Here is a 21,091-nt window from a genome sequence, read left to right as displayed (position 1 = left end):
ACACAAGTTAAGCACAACTCAAAATCCTGCCCTGCGCGGGCCCGAGTTCAAACTCACCCACGGCCTCGTTCTGGCTTGCTGTCCCCACCCTGGTTCAACCCTCTGTGTGGCTTTCGCTCAACACACCCACCCTGATTCAAATCCCCCCAGTGTGTGGCTGCGGCTCATCTCCACCCCAGGCTTAATCCCCATTGCCACAGCCATGGCTTAACTCCCCCATCCCCAGGACTTTCCTTTCCAAAGGAGCTCCGGGTGGTCCTGCTGCTTCCCCGGCTGCAGAACGTGCGTTCCCCTGGGGAAAAAAGCTTCTCCCCCCCACATGTGAAATTTTAATTGTGAGGGTGTGTGGGAACTTGTACTGAGCTAATGTCGTCATAGAAATCCTTGCACTGCAACTCTGTCTAGGTGGTGTAGTTGAGGCAGAAAGTAAATTGGTTTGGCAACTTTCTGTGGCCCCTTAAGTCTTTTTAAATATTTAGATTCTGCACTTTTTTAATGGGACTTCAATTGTCTTTGCTACCTTAACATTTAAGTACCGCTACCTTTTACTGGTATGGTGGAGCTGCCCTTGTAACATGGAAGCATTTCCTTTTAGGAGCTGTAGCATTAGAGCTGATGCCCTGATGGCTGAAAGTAAGGAAGCTTATGGGTACGTTGTGCTCTTTATGTGTGAGGATCACAGGGTATTTATGATAAAGTTGCCAGTATATATCAAGTTTTGTGTGTGAACTTCAAGCCCTACCATTCTGAGGCTAATCCGAGGCATTTGGAAAAAGTGAAGAAACTGCATTTTAAAAATGACATCCTTGCTAACTTTCATCTCTTAATCCTTCTGAGGTTTACCCTTCACTAATTATTAAAACTGTTATGAATTGGAACTCCTAATGGCTTATGAACTCTTCGTGTCTGAACACAGAGCTTATGTCCAATTGGTATATACTGGCTCTCTAAAACTGCTGGGTAAACCACAACCTGCTGCCACAAGTGGCGCATGACTGGTTCAGAGCTGGGAATATGACAATGACATCAGGCAGCTGAAAGCAAAGTATTGACAACATGTTTAACAAGAAGCTCATCTGTTGAGCAGCTGATGGCAGAGGCAGCTAAGGTGATACTGAAGAAAATTGGCAGGGTTGGGGCAGAGAGAGAGCAGGTATGTGGCTAAACTACTGGGTGTTAGAGGTCACTCAAGTCTGGGTCCCCTAAATGTGTTCCTCTGGTAACTTAAACCTGTGATTCTCAAGGCGGGTATAGGTACTCCTAAGGGGACCCAGAGGTCTTCTGTGGGGAACATCAGCTCCTCTAAGTACTTGTCTAGTTTTACCACAAGCTACATAAAAAGCACTAGTGAAGTCAACACAATCTCTAAAAGTTCGTAGACCATGTTTTGTTCTGCTCTATATACTATACACTGGAATGTAAGTACAGTCTTTATTCCAGTTTATTAATTCTATAATTAAAAGGTACTAGAGGATATACTCAGTGTTGCTGGCCAGGGCTGCACTGCTCTGCTGGCAGCTCCTCCCTGGGGTCTGTGCCACACAGACTGTGCTGGTTGGCTCAGTAGGTAGCTCCTGCCTTGGTCGGTCGCGTCTGGTTCTGTGGTCGGGGGTGGGAGGGAGTGGTTCGGCTAGGGGGCCCTTTACCTGTGGCTGGTGGCCTGCAACATACAAAGCCCTCACTCCAGCTTGCCTCTCTGTGGTCACTCTGCAATACAGCTGTGTTTGGTGCCCTCCACGGTCATTGCAGAGCATAACTATCTGATTCTAGGCACATTCCATTACCTTGGCACAAACAAACCCTGATATTGCTTTAAGTGTATTGCTTTAAGTTATTGGGGAAGCTGCATACAAATTTGATTGTCCTAGCTCTTACGGTTTAGGATGAGTTGTTGAACTTGCAGATGGATGGACAGACACATTTCTAAAATACATAGTAGAAAAACACAAAAATGAATAATTTTTCAATAATATACTAACACTTGCATTTTTGTTTTTTAATTCAAAGTTAGGTGAAATGTGGGGGTACACAAGGTAAATCACTCTGGAAAAGGGGTACAGTGGTCTGAAAAGGTTGAGAGCCATTTTTAACCAACCTTGTTTTTAGCAAATAGGTCTCTCTGGTGGGACCTGGGAAAGTACATCACTGTCAGTAGTATAGTGGTTGTAATTTCTTATTCTGGGTCGCTTAAGAAACCTTTATGGCAGCTACAGTGTCTGGCTACCAGAAAATCTTGTCTTAATGAAAATGTAGTAAATATAGTTCCTTTAATGTGAGCACCTCATGAGTTATGCTTAAAACTACTTCTGATTTTTGTTTTAACCAGTAAAGTGACAACAGTTTTCAAACATTTTAGGCTGAATACTCCTTTCCACATAATGTAGTACTACGTAACCCCCATCTGAGATATGGGTATTTTATGAACCTAAGGGCTTGGCCAATAAAATGACTGTTGGTTTATCCAATAAACACCAGGCACACTCACTTGGAAGAGACTCGGCAACTGTGATGTCAAAAGCATACTAACATTATATATAAATTGGCCTATGGAGATCTGCTCCTGCACACTAAAGCTTCAATGCCATGCTTTAAGGGCTCTGTGAAAATCCTTGATTTATTTATTTATTTTTGGGTGGTGGGGACATCTACGTGAAAACCAAATGCTTGTTTTTTGTTGTCTCTTCCCTCAAATGTTTGTCGGCTGTTTATTTTGAGTGAAGAACTTTGGTAGCACAAAAATTCTCTGTGCTCCAGTAGCCCCATACTACAGCAGGAAAGTAAAATGTGATCTTGTTGCCGTCCTCTCCTGTTGTGTATAACAACTGAATTTCACCAAAGATCTGATTGCATGCTGCTGCAGGCACAGCTGCAAAAATGCTGCTATGCAGGAGCACATGTAGAAAGTTAAAGTAGAAGGCAGCAGAATGTATGCATGCTTCGCATACTTTGTAATTTCCACTTTGAATACCTTATAAAGTGTTTCGGTTACTGCTTGTGCCTGCTTAAAAGGCATATGGGGTTGGATTTTTGCAACTGCTGTATACCAGGCAAGTCAGGGTCTGTGTATAATGACTTATGACACTAAAACACTGAGATTAGAAAAAGTGCGGTTTAGGTTCCTGGCCTAATCTGTGCTAAAAACTAACCCATCCCTAAACCGGGTAGTCTGGTTTAGCTGTAACCACTTTCTAGAAAGATAGGAGGAACCAGACTAGCATCCGCTTTCAGATAATTTCACATATAATTGGTGTCTTGGAAATGTTGTTGCTCTCTGCCTTCCGTATCCTTGCAAGTAGCGATGACAGTGCATGTACTTGTCCTCTGCTCTATTAAGCATGACGGGAATCTAGTTGCTAAAGAGTAGGAATTCTCAAATTTATTAGGTGTATTCTGCAGTGTTCAAAATGTTGAAGAAACTCCCACATACAGAGTGGGAGGTGTTCAGCTAAGATAGAAAAGCGAAGCAACTTGCCCAAGTCGATCAGTGAATCAGTGACAGAGCTGTTGTGGGAACAAGAGTTACTCTAGTACACTGGTTTTCAAACTGGGATTATGCAAGGTCTCCTCAGGGAACATTCAAGAAAACTTCTGTAATGGCAGACACTTGTTGTATGGTAAGGCTTGGCAATCTGATTTTAGGCCTTGTCTAGGCTGACTTTCCTTCCCATCCTCCTGTTGACCTACTCAACGCAACTTCAGCTATGCAAATAGCTGGCTGAAGTCTACAAACTCCCTATGACTCTTCTCCAGGTTCAGGTCATAGGCAGCTGCTCTCCTGTCATCTCTGGCTACTGGTCTCATCCCAGTGGAGTACCAGAGTAGATGGGAGAGCACTCTGTTGATTTATCATGTGTACTTACCGGCAATAATTTGATGGCTCATGAATGAATCACTGCAACATCAATCCACCCCTTAATTGAGCCAAGACCTTAGGCTCATAAATACCTATATCTCAGATGGGGGTATATGGTAGCGTACATTTTGTGGAAAGGAGTACACAGCCTAAAAGGCTTAAACTGCTGCTGTAATGCCATGTTCAGTTCACTAAAATTTGCCAGTTAGGTGTTTTTTAAAATATCAGTGAAGCACAACACTACTTCAGCATAGTTATTTATCTCCTCTGTACTTCTGTCTTCAAGTGTGCAAGAACTGGATCTAATGGCTTGGCCTCTAGTAAAAATAGCAATGCAAAACTAGACTAGATCCTAAAGATTCAGGAGAGAATGAGTACAGATGTGAATGGAAGTTCATTAAGTCAGACCATTGCTTACGCAACTAAAACTCGATATTTTTGTCCCATGTGCAGTCTGGATGTCCTGTGATTGCAGAACAGAAATTCAAGGGTCGCAGCACATCTTACTTTTCAGCATGTATTTTTTTCACTTCCCTGTAGCAGCCATAGTGGAACACAAGTACAGTAAACCCTCGAGTTATGCAGGGTTGTGTTTCTGTAACCCCCACATAACTTGAATCTTTGTGCAAGTCTAGGGGAGACAGGAACCAGGCAGCAGCTAGGAAATTGAGTGGCAGGGAGCTGGGAACCAGAGGGCAGCCTGGTTCCTGTCTCCCTGCTGCTTGCGGGGTCCGGGAAACTGACCAGCTGGTCAGTTTCCTGGGTCTCACAAGTGGAAGGGAAACTGGGAATCAGGCAGTAGCCTGGTTCCACTCTGCTTGCAGAGAGGGGAAACTGAGGAGGGCAGTAGCCTTTTTCAGTTTCCTGGCTCCAACCAGTGGAGGGGAGTCAGGAACCAGGAGCAGCCTCTCCTTGGAACCAGAAACTAACTAGGGCTGCTGCCCTGCTCAGTTTCCAGGCTCTGCAAGCAGAGGGGAGCTTGGGAACTAGGTTGTTGCCTGATTCCCACCTCCCCACTGCTCTGGAGACCAGGAAACTGCTCCTGAAACACACAGTTGAAATTTAAAACAATCAAAGCAGTACTTGTTTGCCAAACTTTTTTTTTTTTTAAAGTCAGCTCACTGAACAGATGGCAGGAACTAAGTACCTGGTACCAGCATTTGTTGAAGAGCTCTTAATATCAGTAGCTTTGCAGATGCAGGGAATATTTTCCTTCTTTTCACTCTGTTTAACTCAGTTGGTTCAGTAACTTTAATTCAAAGGTATGAAATCAGTTGAGAATGCAGGAAAGCTGATTTATCTCTTATGAATAAAAAAGTGAGGATAAAGATACAGTTGTTCAAAAATCTTGAATGTTCGGATACTGAAAACATTAGCTAGACTACAGGTAATTCTTAAACATGTTTGGCATTTAATACTGACACTTTGCATATATTCAGCACATTTAAGTCATCCACTAAAAATGAATATAATTTAAAAAGTCTAATATAATTCAAATTTTCATCTAAATAAAGCTTGACACAAATTGCAAGTAAATTAATCTACTAAACAAGAAATTCATTAATCATTTTCTAATCAAATGTTAAGTTAAACTATAAAATTGCTTCAATACATATTAGCAGAAAGCATTGAATTTAGGAGAGAGGCCACATTTAGCTGTGACTTCTGATTTTTTATGTGTATCCACCAGTGAGGCTGTACTACTGCTCCTAGGTGGAGGAAGAGCCTTAAGAGCTCAGTGCAATGCCACTACCCTGAGTGCTGCCTCCCAAGCGCCTGTTGGCTGGGAACCATGGTCAGAGGGAGCTGCAAAGGTGACACTTGCATGTGGAAGCAGTGCACAGAGCTGCCTGGCTGAGCCTTCACCAAGGGACATGTGGCCCCCAGCAAGCCACAACCCAGGATGATTGAAAATCCCTCCAATGCCCCGAGCTCCCTCCTGTATGCAGACTCCCTCTTCGTTAACTGGAATTTTTGACAAATCTCTGCCCCCTTCCCCCAACTTTCCCAACCTGTCAGATAACAAAGCCTTTATTGTGGGAATTGTTGATTCTATCCACACTTTACACTGAGGAAGAAAAGGTCCTAATCAAACTGCAGTGCTGCTTCCTCCAACTCAGTTTCACAGGTCCCTGTGCTGTGAACTGGCACAAACTTGGACATTAAAGCATGTCTCTGGACTTAGATGGGAGCCTAATTAAAGGACATCCTTTATCCTAGGACAAAAAAAGGAGAGAATCTTTCTAAAACCCTCTTTACTGGTACTCTTGTGAATTTTTTGATTTTCTTTTAAAGGACACTTTCCTTTCAAGTTCTGCTGTTGGTTATAGTGCAGTAAAATCATCGTATGGTGGTCTCTTTCTAAAGGAATCAATTCCCACCAGCATTAGATTTTTTTTCTTACCTGTTTTTAGAAGCTAATGATTTTAAAAAGTTTATTAAATCTGGTTTATTTCTTACCAGTACAGGAAAGTTCTCTACTGTACTTATGCTCAAGTGGAAGGATGGGTTGGCTTCAGTGCTTAATTTGTAATGAAAGGTACCAGGGCTCAAGTAATTAGGTTCTGGGGTTCAGTGTTTTTGCTTTTAAACCATAACTAATGCAGTTGGCAATGAGGCTAGGAGATCCAAACTTCTTGCTGCCTCAAGTGTAAGCATGCTGAGGAGGGCATCTGTTCCCTGATCGTTATCAGGGAATGAATAACTGAGTCCTTTTCTTCCTTTGCAGCTAGTTGATAAGGATGCAGCTAAGCCACATTCTGTAGATGGCTATTGGAGTCTTGAATCGCAAACCCTTTTCATATGCTCAAAATAATATGACTAGATTTAGTTCTGACTGTCAGCTGGCAGGGTGGAAGTAGATAAAACTGTGGAAAGGTGGAAGGACTTCTGGGTAAAACTAATGGGTAGAGGGGCAGGGAAAACCATCCTCATACCTTTTTACAACTATGGAACAAGGTAAAAGATTCACTTAGGTTTTTTAGTGTGTCAACTTTACTCATGTTCACTGTCAGCAATATTTAGTATTAGGTGGACAATCATTTGAATATGGTCAAACCAAAGATCATGTAAAAAATTTAGGTTCTTATTGAATGAAGATTTTTAGCCTCTGTGGTACAAGATTGGGAAGAGTTCAATACTGATTTTAAAATAAGAGTTGGGTGGTTAAACACAAATCTCAATATGTATTTGAAATGCACAGGTGCAAGGAAGACCATTCTGCCTCCAAGGTGTCATGTTCCAAGTCAGATAACCCCACACCTGATTACATGAGGGAACAAAAGATTTTTGGATGCAGGATAATTACCTGGAGTTAGCTGGTAATGCCTCATCCCCCCGCCCCACTCCAATCTTTCTCACAAGCTGTCGGTCTTTCTCCATCAGAGCTTCAGGAAAAAAATAAACAAAACAAACCTCCAAAACAGAATAGAAGCCACACAGAAGGCTGTTTGTTACTCAGGGACAGGTGAAGGCATCTGTAGGTGGTTTATGGGCCTGAGCTACATGCTCCCATGACATTTTTACAAGGAAAGCCTGACCTGCCATGTGGCCTGAGCCTAGAGCTCTGTGTGTACAAGTTGCTTCTGAACAGACATGGCAATTATTTTGATATTGAGAGGATTACATGTGTATAAAGTGTAAACATACTGAGAAGAGTCTGTTCTTTCTTCCTCTGATTTTGGGGCATTTGCTCGCACTCTGTGTGCGTATGGAGAGTTCCCATACAGCCACAGGGTAGAAACGCTTCTAAAGAGAACTTTTGGCATTGGTCTCGGACAGATACAGCACCTTGAACTACTTCTAACAAATGTCTTGAAACTGGCTAGACTGCCAGGTGTGTCTCTTAGTTGCTTGGAGACCTAGAAGAAAAGGTCAATAGAATACTGAATGCATGGTGCTAGACTCAGATATTAAACATATTTTAATTACCAGTGATCAGAGTGAAGAAAGTATGCAGTTGCTTCAAAAATTCCCTCAAAGGCGTATAAGGTCTGTTTGTCTTTTAAATTGCTGACCACCGTTAGCATGATGTTATTGATGTTACTGCTGAGAGCAAATGAGTTTTTTAAATACGCTCCGAAACCACTTCCTGCTCCACATAAAAAGCTGGCTCCAGCTCTTGCATCCAACATGCTTTCACTAGAATGCTGTGTAATGGGACCTTGACATAAAGCATTGCTGAAATGTGATGAAAAGACAGATCGGTGGAGAACCGTAAATCCTGTCTTTGTACTGTAATAGGAAGAACATGATAGGTTGTAGAGAAGTGGGAATAAACCAAGAATTTCATAGACCAGTCAGGTAAAACTGAGTGTGGGGCCACTATCGAGTTATAAGACTACAAGTGTGTCTGTCGAGGTTTATATCGGCAGCCCTCTGACTGGGGAAGGATATTCAATAGAGTGTTCAGGGAGATCAGGTCCCACAAAGTCTAATAAAATGACCTGTGACTTCATGTCTCAAACTGCGCCTTGTCAGTTGGACAAACTTTAGAAGTATTTTACTTGATACTTTATGATTTTTTTTTTTTTTGTTTCAGAAAGCAAAGAGAGGGTCTTTTTTCAACTGGAACATAAGTACTGTGTAAACTTCGTTCAAGGAGCAATTATAGTTCAACTGCAAAATAACCCCACACTAAGTTAATTGTATGGGAAGAACTGCTGGGGGGGGTGCTGCCACTGGAAAATCATAGTTAGGAAGGAGCTTCAAAAATCAAGTCAAAATTGACTAAAATACACTGAAGTTGAAAACTAATGGAGACTCTTCCAAGAGGATTAAGTTTTGCGTCGTTTCCTTCGGATCAAGGGAAGGAGATGTAATAGAGTGCAGAGAACAAGAAAGTTATGCAATGAAGTCAGCAAATGTAAAACTGAAAACTTGACTGTGGAATTCATTGCATCAGTCTGAGAAGTCTATCAAATAAAAAGACAGGAGTTACACTGTTGACAGTGAGGTTACTTGCCAAAAAAAAAAAAAAAAAAAGCAAACCTGATTCTTGGATGCAGTAACTAGAGTATTGTGGGCAAGACACGAGAAGTAATTTGTCCCCTGTACTCTGCACTGATTACGTTGTCCAGGTTTCAGACCTGTACAGCAATGGTTGGAGAACAATGGCTTGATAAACCAGAAGCTTGTTGTCTGATGTTGTGATCTTCAAAAACCCTGTGCTGTAAATGAGCAAAGGCTGCACTGGCCCAGCATAGACTGTGTTGGATTTCTGCATTGATAGCTGCCTTGGATGAACGATGTCTGCCAAGGTAGAAAGAAATGGTCAACATTCTCCAGTACTACATTGTTTTTAGTAGACCGAGCACATGGTACCTCATTTTGAGAGGGCTGATGGAGCATTTTGATGATGTTGATATTCAGCATGAGAACAAGACATGTAAGCATTGGCAAACACCTCAGTTTGAAGATCTTTTAGTTACTTCCCACCTCTGCTTAGCAGTTGGTTTCATGTTAAGCTGCTTTAGGACACTGATGTATTTATCAGGACATCTAATCCTTGAAAGTACAATTCGCTGAGTCAAAGGCTTAAGTTAGATCATTGAAAGCCATATACAGTGGTCTGGTTTGCTCCCAACACTTCTTTGCAGTTGCAATGCTGTGAATTCCATGTCTGCAGTTTTGCAAGATGGGCAGAAACCACTGAGTCTGGTAAAATGACTTCTGACAGGTAGAAATCGCATTGCAAGGAGCTGTGCTGCAGCTTTGCCTGAAGTAGCTGGGGGTGGGGGGAGGGGGAGAGGTGGTAGTTTCCACAGGCTGCTTTACCCCCTTCCTTGAAGAGGGCTACAGTCAGGGTATCCCTTATTATGCTGGGTATCTGCTTCCTTCTCCGGATTTTAAGGATGAGCCCGTAAAGCTGCCAAATGAGCTCTGGTCCACTATCTTTAAAGAGCAACGAAGGGTCCTGTGGCACCTTATAGACTAACAGAAAAGTTTAGAGCATGAGCTTTCGTGAGTTAACTCACTTCTTCAGATGCTGGAGCATCTGAAGAAGTGAGTTAACTCACGAAAGCTCATGCTCTAAACTTTTCTGTTAGTCTATAAGGTGCCACAGGACCCTTCGTTGCTCTACAGATCCAGACTAACACGGCTACCCCTCTGATACTTATCTTTAAAGATTTTGGCAGAGATTGCATCTAGACTGCTGCCTTGTTGTTAATCTCCTTAATGGCATTGTGCACTGTGCTAATTGGGAGGGTCTCCAGGACCATCCCTAGAAGGCCATCTGGGGATTTGTTTGAGGACTTCATCTGCAACCATGGAGTTATGGCTAAGATGATCTTCAAAATGTTCTTTCCAGCTCAGATTAATGGCTTCAAGGGAGTGGGGAGTGTGTGTGGAAACTGGAGCCTCATTGGCTGGAGTCAGCAAGCCAGGGCTGGGTCTGGCCCACAGGCTACTGGTAGCAGGAGCAGGAAGCAGCTCTGGTCTCTTCACAAAGCTGCTGCTCTCCCTCCCCCAACTAGGGAACAGCAGTGCTAAGCTCACCCTGGAGAGGCTTTTTCCCTGCCTCTCTGATTGGCTGCAATTCTGGCCAGTCAGTGTGGAGGGGGAGGTGCCTGGGAGTGTTGAGTGGGGTGCCTGTCCATGGAGTGCTTTGTATTTCTGCCCCCCCGGACAGGGAAGTGGAGCTGCAATGGTGCATGGTGGTAAGTGCCCCTCCCATTGTCCAGACCCACCCAACCTCCTCCTGCAGCCTTCCTCCAGCCCAGACACACCTGTTCCTGCTCCCTGGTAGCCCCCTCCCACACTGAACCCTGAATCCCCATTTCTGATCCTACCTTAGGCTGCTAGAAGAATTAATCTGGTCTGTGGGAAGCCCTGAACCTCAGTCCTTACTTCCCTTCCCCTGTGGGGCTAGAACATGAGGTGAATGAGGAGGTTGGGTGAGGGGTGTGGTGGTTTTTTTGCTTCTCAGTTTTATGTGGCCCTCAGCTGACTTTTCTGTGTGTCATTGGCCCCCAACCCAAAAAGGTTCCCCAGCGCTGCCTAAATTGACTGCTCGTGGATCCCTGGTGTGTAGCCTCAGTACAATTGTGCTGCTGTGAAGTCCCTAGTATAGATGTAGCCTAAATAAGGCCTTTATGCATCAAAGAATAGAGCCTATGGTGGAAACTTTCTCTTCTTATCCAGTTTGCCACAATCTCCACATTCTCACAGCTCTAATGAAGAAGCAAAAAGACATAATCCCACCTTCTTGCAGATAACTGCTTAGCCCATATGAAAGACATTTAATTCCTAGAAAAGTGTATTTCTCCAAGCTCTTTCACTCTTGTAGGAGGACTGACTTAGTAACTCTCCTGCAGCAAAGGTAGATTCCCCCCACCCGCCTTCCAGATGAGAAGTTGGCATCTATGCTGTCTGACCTGCCATGTATAAGATTTAATATTTGCTGTTTACTGCATATTTGTTAGCATGTTCTGTTCATAGAATTTGAAATTTAAATGAAGCAAAATAATGCACCTGCTATTAAGAGGAAATGAATAAGCTTAGGTTCCTGTGGCACTTCTGTTACTTGCCCCTCAAAACCCAATCCCAGGTTTCAATGCTTACTCTTAAAATTCCATGTATAAGGACGGGGCGGGGAGGGAGAGCTGGTCTTGGTGCATAACAGTAAAGATGCAGAGGACGATGAGAAATGCAGGTGTCCCATGCTTGAAATCTTTCTAAAATGGTCAGTGAAGCTGAAATTGTAATGTGGTACATGAACTTAAGTGGAAGTGCAGCTAAGTTTGTAAGTGAATGACGTCTCTTTTGGGTCCAGAAGAATTAAGAGCTCAAAACTGGGACATGTATTCGTTAATCTCCAAGATAGTGGTGGGTTTTTTTGTTTTTTTTGTTTTTTTGGAGCCTTGACACTGTGAATCATGTCAAAATACCTCTGCGCCAGTGGTAATACAGTGTTGGTTAACGCTTGTTTTAAAATGGGCCAATTCAAATTCTTATCTTTTGAATGAGAGTTCAAAGTCCCTTGGAAAAAGCTTTGGCATGGGATCTTGTTATTAGCCAACCCTCAGCCTGGTGTAGCTGGGGATATTAAATTACAAGGAGTGCAACACCACGTGTCTTTTTGTCTGTCCTGAAGTTAATTGTTCGGAATCTTATCCGTAGATTCTAAAGCCAGAAGAGACTGTGGTGATCAGCTAGTCTAGTCTACCCTTTATACCATGGGTCAAGAACTTCAAAACCGTTTTCAGAGCAGATCTTTTAGGGGAGGAATAAATATCCAGTCTTGAGTTAAACTGTCAGTGATGGAGAATTCTGTCCACCATGACTTCCACCGTTGGCTTACTCACTTAAGAGGCAGCTTATTTCTAGTCTGAATTTATCAAGCTTCAGTTTCCAGCCATTAGCTTGTTACACCTTTCCTGTGCTGTTGAAGACTACTGTACGCTATAATCAAGTAATTCCTTAACCTTTTCCTTGTTAAACTCAATACATTAACCTCTTTGAGCCTGTCCCTGTAGGGCAGGGAACAGCAAAATACAGGTTGCTGGTTGGATCTGGCCCAGTGTGGCCCACCAGGACCCTCATGCTGGCTTCCTGACTGCTGCAGCCCCACATGCTGCTTGCTGGGGCCAGCATATATGTGTGAGGGAATGGGGGTCTCCATGCTCTGCCCACACCATCTTCACAGCCTCCTGTTGCCTGGAAATGAGCCAGTGGGAGATGCAAGGGCCATGCTTGTGTGCATGTGCAGGAGGTGGAGACCTGATGCTCCCCTCCCTCTACAGGGCACATCTTGCTACCCAGAGATGCACACTGGCCCTAGCAGTTGGCCCCTTTGAGTGGTGTGTGGGGCTGCAGCAGCCATAGAGTCTGCCTCGGGGTCCTGTTACTCCCGTGGCTGCCTATAGTAAGCACCTCCTATCCAAAGCCTGCACCTGGCTGGCACTGCAACCCACTGCATGGCCCAACCCCTTCCTGCAACCACAACCTCTTCCTACACCCTGTCTCCTACCTAGAGCTCCCTCCTGTGCCCAAACTCGTTCCCAGACCCTGGACTGCCCCTGTTTAATATAATAGAAAATGCAGCCCCTAACCACTTTTTGAACTTCTTAGTTTGGCCCCCAATCAAAACCATCCCCCTCCAAGAAGGGGTGTGGTTTTTTTGAACATCTTTGAATTTTTGGGCCCCCAAACTAGAGGCAGTTTTAGCATCAGTCATGCCAGTACCAAATAGAGAGATAAAGTAGCTGATCCCCTTGAGATACCAGTGTTTATGCTTCCCCAGATTGCATCAGCTTATTTGTCCAAAGTGTCACTTTTGGGAGCTCATGTGTAGCTGAGTATCCACCAAGGCCACCATATATCTTTCAGCGTTGCTGCTCCCCAGGATAGCCTGCCCCCTTCTGTAAGTGCTCTGTAATCTTGATTTGTAAGTGTTTATACTTACCCATATTAAGAGTTTCCTGGTATGCAGTTTACCAAATGGTCCGTATAGTTTTGAATTGGTGACTTGTTGTTCAGCCTATGATTACACTTGCAGTGGTGTTTCACTGGTGATAGGAAAGCAGCAAAAGAATAGTACTGGACTGTGTTCTCACTTAGTTTCCCAGGAATCCGATCACGCTCACATTTGCAGCACTTTTATTGCTGATGAGAGCAGCACAGGGAGGATAGCTATCGTACCATGCAGCTCTCTTCATTTTGAGGATAGGTTGGAGAGGGGGAGGATTGTGCAGGGACCCAGGTTGTCCCAGTTAAGTTGCCTGGAAGTAGTTTTAGTTTGAGGTGTTTGTGGATTGACGGCAGAGATTAACAACCCCAGGAAACTTCCTTCAGGACATTGGGAGCCAGGAAGCAGAATGCCATGCAAAAATTAAGAGTTAGGCGAATAAGTTCTAATTTTTGGTTCACGGGTTGACCTTTTTTTGTGGGGGGGGGGCGCTCCTTTGTTTTGGTTAAGCCAAATACAAAAAATTAGACTAATTCCAGTGAATACAATTTTGGGGTGCGTGAAAGAGGTAGTAATCCTGCCAAAAGAGGCGACTGAGGCAGCATCCTTTAAATCCACTAGTTCAGTGCTAGAGTATTAGATGATGGGTACCTGGGTTCATTTCCCCTCTCTGCATTGTGTAGAGAAGGGGGTTGACTTTGGATCTCTGTTCAAGACTGCACATCAATGGGTTGTGGGTACTTTGGGACAGACCTCTGTCCATCTATTGTTTCCTAGTTATTGGAGCCAGGACTCAACCTTGGATGTGCCTTAACAAAGCTAGTTATTCTGATCTGCCTCTTTTTACAAAGAGGGGGCTTCACTTGTGTCTGTGCCCTTTTGAGCAGTAGGAAGGTGGATATTTTGAGCAGGTCATTGAGTTGGGGGCTGCAGTGCCTGGCAGATTGATGGGGGCTCTTGCATCACCCTTCCCCCTGCCCAGTGTTCCCCATGCATTATCACAAATTACAGTACACAGTGATGTTGCCTTCCTAGCTTGTAGAGTATTGAGTATTTGATGTACAAGTTCTTTGGGTCACAGTTTGATGGATGTTCAGAGTGCATATGCTTTGGACCTAACTACCATACATGTGCACTCTTTCTACAAATATTTGTGCAGGTGGCTTGAAATTCTTTCCACCAGTATTTCTGCCCATTGAAGTGTCAAACCCCTTTTGGAAAGCAAGCCCAGGGCATGAGAATGGACCAGAATTCTTTTTTTTTTTTTCGTGAATAGCTGGTCTCTTCTAGCAGAAGTCAATTAGAGGTATGTACATCACAGAGCGCTGTGGGATGGGAGAAGGCTGACCTATCCAGCTTGTCAGGGCAGGCACTAGCAAACTTTTGTGGTCCCTTTGAGCGTGCAGAGTATGATCCTGCCCAGCCCACAGGTACGGGCTCGAGTTGCTAGCCCTGCCGCAGTAGCAACAGTAGTCCTTTTTGTTCCTATGCCAGCAGAGCCAAGGGCATGTCTGCTTGGGCTAGGAACAGCCTCCCAGCTGCTGTGGATACTCCCTTTAAGATGGAAATCTGCTGTGCCAGTCACTTGAGACCTCTTGAAAACCAGATAGATTTGATGGATCATCAACATTCCACTTCATCAGTGAGCAGCTTCCAAAAGGGAAATCCGTCCCATATCCGTGCTGGGCCTGTCTTGAGTTTTATGCTGCTGCCTGTCCCAGTAAATTTATTGGCAATAGTAAAGATGTCAGAGGGCTTCATAAAGGCTTCAGCCTGTTTCAGGATACAAATCTGCTGGGGCAGGGTTATCTCTTCTGTTTGTGCTGGGTTTTTTCGAAGGCTTTGTGGGGAAGAAGAGGAAGTGTGGGGGGTGGGGGTCCGCCTGCTGCAATTGGGAAGATTGTCCGATGGCTTTTGTTGCCTGCATCATCTGATCTTTGGGCCTATGTGCTCAGCTGGAGCTCCTGAAACAAAAATGGGTTGTAGGCTTTTTTTGTGATCTGCATTGTAACTGTTTGGGCAGGATCTTGATCTCAACAAAACATTCCAGTAAACCTCACTGAGTTTTAGACAAACTGTCTTTTGAGAAACATTGGAGAGTGTTAACTTTCAAAACTTACTTTTTGTCTGATGTGCAACTGACTTGTCAGAGCAGCTACAAACTCTGGCATAATTCCAAACACAAGTGCAAAAGAAGTGAGTTTTTTAAGATCATAGGTTAGGGGAGGGAGGGAGCTTCACAATGGTGTTTTCGTGGAAATGAAGTCTCCTTAGCTTAACTATGGAGGCTGGTGCTCCTAAAAACAAAGGCCAGCAACTTCATGATAAAGTGTAGGTTTAGGGAAATGCCCTTCTTAGACTGGCGTCTGGTACTCTGACAGCTTTATCCAAAATAGACTGAGAAATTGTTTGTTGGGCGTGGACCTACGTAAGGGAAGTTCTGACATTTTTCCTTCACTTTTGGTATCAGGTTTGCCTTGTAATTTTAATCCCAGTTTATGCTTTTAGCCAAAGCATCTAGAGCTAGAATGCGTCAGTAAAAATGAAGTGCTGTTTTGTTTGCTAAAATGAATCCTATTTCCTTTTGATATGTAGTTTAAGACTGGGCACATACTGAATTAGTGGTATAAATTTAGTTAATTCTCCACATCTGCCAGCAACTGCTTTAAGAAGCTATGTAAACTGAAGTATAGGTGCTTATTGACTCCGCATGCTGACAATTACTATGTGGATCAGGCTAACTGCCACAGCTACCCAAAGCATTACACCTACTGGCTTGGCAAGTAAAGGTGTCATATTTGCAGTTGTGAAAACTGTTTAGTAGAATAGACAGCACAGGCAGTGGCTTGTAGTTTCTGTAGCCATTCAATTACTTTTCTCAATGAAACTTTTCAGAGTAAGTGACAGCACAAAAGATTTGATGTGGAGCACTCTTCCATTGGGCTCTGAAATGAGGCATCAAGCTCAGATATGACCTTCACTGGCTTTAAAATTCATTAGCTACTGAGCGAAGATGATTAAATTTGGCTGGATGTAAACTGACAGTCTGTTACCAAATAGTTCTACACTTGGTGGTGGTTCCCTTCAGCCATCTCATTGCCATGGCAATTAATCTTTTGGTGATGTATATATGTGTGGAGGGCTGTATGCCTAAACTGTCTTTACAATCAAAGAAGACTATCTCCTGTGTAGGAGAAGAGAGCATGCTGCTACCATGTGGTCTTTTAACTGGAAATAGAGGTCAGATGTAATAGATTCCTTGAAGAAACCTGTCCAAACTCAGTATGCTGAAGTCTCTGAGCATCTCAAAAGACAGCTTCCCTCTCAGAAGACTTTTAAATTTACTGTTCATTAAGCTGGTTTTATAGTCTTAAATCATCTCATTCAGCTTGTTTACTCAATGTTGTAGGAGTACCAGCATCTCTTCATGTTTTACTCTCGCTCGGACTTTTACTTCAGCTTCTTACTCAGGCCTAACATCAGCCCAGTTTATCAAGGTGTACTTTAGACACCATCTTTTCATAACTGGAAAAATGATACTAGAAAAGGGGTTAAATTTTGAAATAGATTTTGGGTAAACCTGTATGGCTTGTCATGTCCAAGTTGGTAGTATGTAACAAATTTAAAACAGTGTGTGAAAGCTTTCAGAATTTGCAGTTCCTCCTCCTCCTCCACTGCCACCCTCCCACTTTCTCCAGCAGTTGGATGGGACTTCTGCTGTCAGAAGTAAAATGACCTGCAGTCTTATCAACTAGCACCTTGTTCAAGTCCTTTTTCTAGAGGTTGTGGGTGAACACAAGAATGCGTGAGGGTAGAGATGGAAAGTGGCGAAGGACACAGTAATTTATTTCAACCCTTTTTTCCTCTCTCTTCCTTTTCAATGCAGGTTACGGAGCTGAACGAGCCACTGTCCAATGAAGAAAGGAACCTGTTGTCTGTAGCTTATAAGAATGTAGTGGGGGCACGGCGCTCTTCTTGGCGAGTGATTAGTAGCATTGAGCAGAAGACATCTGCTGATGGTAATGAAAAGAAGATAGAAATGGTACGAGCCTATCGTGAGAAAATAGAGAAGGAGTTGGAAGCGGTATGCCAAGATGTCCTGAGCCTGCTAGACAACTATCTGATCAAGAACTGCAGTGAGACACAGTATGAGAGTAAAGTCTTTTACTTGAAGATGAAAGGAGACTATTATCGTTACCTGGCTGAGGTAGCCACAGGTGAGAAGAGGGCAACAGTGGTGGAGTCTTCGGAGAAAGCCTATAGCGAAGCCCATGAGATCAGCAAGGAGCACATGCAACCAACTCATCCCATTAGGCTTGGTCTGGCACTTAACTACTCAGTTTTCTACTATGAGATTCAGAATGCTCCTGAGCAGGCATGCCACCTGGCCAAGACGGCTTTTGATGATGCCATTGCTGAGCTGGACACCCTCAACGAGGACTCCTACAAAGACTCAACGCTCATCATGCAGCTTCTTCGTGACAACCTAACTCTGTGGACAAGCGATCAGCAAGATGATGATGGTGGAGAAGGCAACAATTAGACCCCCAAATGGACTGGCAGCCGCACGCTGATGCTACTACTGCAGTCTTTATTTTTTTCCCACGAGTGGGGGGGATCAGGGGTGGGGGAGGGGTTGGGAGGGGTAACCTTCCCAGGGAGGCCCCCATGACCTGTCTTTGATTGCCTCTTTGACATTTTTGCCAAAACACCACTAGTGGAAAGTCAGGCTGGCTGTGCTGGTATGGAATGGCAGCCTCACACTGGCATATGGACTGTTCTGTAGATTATTAATACAAGTGGAGCTGTCTTTAATTTAACTTTATTGCTAGAAATAAAAAGGGTTTTAAGGTGAAGTCACTTGAATGAAATGGCCCTCACTTAAAAATGAAGTTCTGTGGTTCCAGTAAGGTTTATGTGCATACGTCTTCTCGGTTCAAGTGCCGTATATTTACCATGTAGGATGCACTGTGCCTGCATGGCATAGTTTACACTCCCCAACTGAAAAGATCTACAATTTGGGGCTTCTAAAACCCCAGGATTTAGGCTATTTAACTTTCTGTTAAGATGTTTATTAGGGTAGCTTACAGTATTAACACTAAATTACAGTTTACAGTATTTCTACATTACAGCCATATGTGACATCAAGCCATTGATTGTACATTTTCTTTTGCTAACTCTTGGCTTGCCATCCTTATCCAGTCCCACGGGGACTGGCTTGGCTATCCTTTGTCTCCCAAGGTCAGAAGGCTGCCTGAGGAACATCAAAGCTGCTCTAGTTTTTTTGATCAACAAATTAACAGATGCTTGGCAAGCGGCTGTTTAAACTGAGTCCATAGCAAAAGGATTAAGAACTTAATTAGAAAGGGGGGAAATGTGAAACTAAAACACCACTAGATAAAAAGAATTCAGGTCTGTATGTCATGTACTGCTTTTGGTATTTCAAAGACCATCCTGATTTAAGGTGCCGCAGCTCCTTCCTCAGGGATTACACTGCCATTTCCCTTTCCCTGACTTTCTCCCACTGTACCATGAGGTTTGTCAGCAGATCGCTGTAGCACCCAGGCTCCTTGGTTTTGTCTTCATGGAAGCTCGGTGTTCATTCTCCTGGGGAAGCTTTTGGTATAATGAGTGAAACCTCAGGAATTTAGAAACTCATTTGGTAGAGAAATCCACAAAGGAAGAGCTACAATCATACACATTTCTATCAAATCTTTAGAGCCCTATTACTTAATTCTCTTTAAAATATCCTTTTTCCAGGTCTTATTTTATTTGGGTGAGAGAGAATAAAGCTTACCAGGTAATATTTACCCCCATTGGAGTCAAGGGTTTAGGTTTGTTGTTTTACACGCTTGTTGGAAATCCACTGATATTTCCTTCTGATTTTGCAGATTGCTGAACTTCATAGATTTTTAACTAAAACTACGCAGCAGAAGAAAACTGCACTCATGATTGTCATGTTAAAAACAGGCTTTCGTTTTCCCATTTGGTAGTCTGAAAATCAAGCATCTTGGCGTTGCATATACAGTACAATCAGTTTTATTGTACAATAGGATGGAAGTCTGGCTCTGGACATAAGACCTTTTTTCCTTGTTGTGATGGCAAAGATGAGTAGTCTTTAAGAAAGTGAGTTAAGAGGAATGACCAGAAATGTAGCAACAATACTATTTTTTTGTAAGTATGCAAGCAGAGCCATACCTATGGGTGACTTTGCAAATTGTCAAATTGGAAATCACACAAGGATATGCTCATTAGAAACAAATGTACTTTATATGCAACATCAGAGTTTACACAAAGTGACTTCAACAGAAGCCTGCCCTCTCTGTAAACTTAAAATAGTCTGATTAATGAACCCTACTGGAAAGATAATAGGAAGAGGCTTGCAGCTTAGGTAACTGACAGAAACCTACAGTAAATGCAATGGACTGGAAGATTTATTTAGGCGGCTTAATTTAACTTCATGTCCAGTGAGCAGTGTTGTCCCTATTTGTATAATTTGGAAGTGATTTACTGGAATTACAAAACCTATTTTTTATTTCAGCTTTTGCTCTTGCTGCTTTTGAAAACTTATGCAGGAAAGATCGCACAAGAGGGCTAAATGTGGAGTGGGGACGGGGACTTGATTTTTAAGCAGCTTGAATGGTTTCTTTCATTTTTTAAGAAATGCACTTGCCTATGATACTGTCTCTCCAGTGAAATGATTACCTGCTCCATTACTCTATGATACAATATTGTGCATGCTAGTGTTGTATTTCTATACAGTAGCTTGAAATTTATTAACTTATACTGTAGATGTTATGTATTCCTATGACAAACTAGTCTTCAAAATTTTTTAAAGTTTTTTAATTTATTTTTTCTTTTGGGGGTAAAGTTTGCTCTACCAAATAGTGATCGTAACAAACTGATCTGTTATGGATGTTGCTATAGTGACATGCAATTATATATGATTTTGTTTTAAAAAACGGAAAAGCAAAAGAAACACCAGTGTTAGCTTAATCTTAATGTCTGGTGTATGTCATGGTGAAATTATAACTATTACAGTGTAGGAGAACAATTACTATGTTCTTTGAATGAGCCTTTGTTTGTGCTTTTTGTCATGTTATGCAGTGAACTATTTTTAAGGTCTAATCAGTGATTATTTTTCCAACTCCGTGTTTCTGTAAGGAATTATTTCACTCACGGACCATTCTTAGCAGTTTTCCTCAGTGATGGAATATCATGAATGTGAGTCATTATGTAGCCGTCGTACATTGAGCAAATAAACTTACAGATCTGATGTCAGTGATGTTTAATTGTATTGCATTATGTGTTTTGAAACTTTGTTCTTTGGCAATGCTGGGATAAGAACTTCATTGCCCAGTTTGTGTGTTAAACTGTGTAATGGGGAACTTGTTTTCTGTATTGTAGGTCCCAGGATATTTGAGAGTTTTTTAAAATATTTTCACTATTTGGAACATCTGTTGGTGAAAGAGAAGTTCTGAGACTTCCACAGAGCTGCATAACAGAAGTTGGTCCAGTAAGAGATTTCCTCACTCACCTTGTATCTTTATGGGTCATTTAATGTTCTGACATTGGTCTGGCAGCTTCCCATTTCTAAGGCACCAGCTCCAGGGGGTGGACAGAAAGCTAGCTACCTTGTACAGCATGGCATTAGGCATGAGCAGTTCAGACACTTCACTTAAAGCTGATGGTCTCTTAAATAAAGCCAGTGTGCCTGCTGTCAGCTGAAGCCCCATGACACCCCGTTTTTGGAAGTCTAGTAGGTACCTGAGAACAGGGATAGATTTGCAAATATAAGATATGATGCTTCGATCAAGTGACTGAGGTTT

The 21,091-nt window shown here is 42.9% G+C and overlaps 1 protein-coding gene across 1 annotated transcript in view; it reads left to right on the top strand.

The window, feature by feature from the left end:
* YWHAG (tyrosine 3-monooxygenase/tryptophan 5-monooxygenase activation protein gamma) overlaps window positions 1-20,538 on the top strand; it is a 35,649-nt gene extending 15,111 nt beyond the window's left edge. Inside the window, exon 2 of the mRNA XM_075013696.1 lies at window positions 17,149-20,538. Coding sequence (XP_074869797.1) covers window positions 17,149-17,805 — 657 coding nt within the window. The 3' untranslated portion in view covers window positions 17,806-20,538. The remainder of the gene's footprint in view (window positions 1-17,148) is intronic.
* The last annotated feature ends 553 nt before the right edge of the window (window positions 20,539-21,091 follow it).

Source organism: Carettochelys insculpta, chromosome 19 (assembly GCF_033958435.1).
Source record: "Carettochelys insculpta isolate YL-2023 chromosome 19, ASM3395843v1, whole genome shotgun sequence".
NCBI classification, from domain to species: Eukaryota; Metazoa; Chordata; order Testudines; family Carettochelyidae; genus Carettochelys; species Carettochelys insculpta.
Note: the sequence above shows the minus strand (reverse complement) of the source record. Positions and strands in the feature narration are given on the sequence as shown.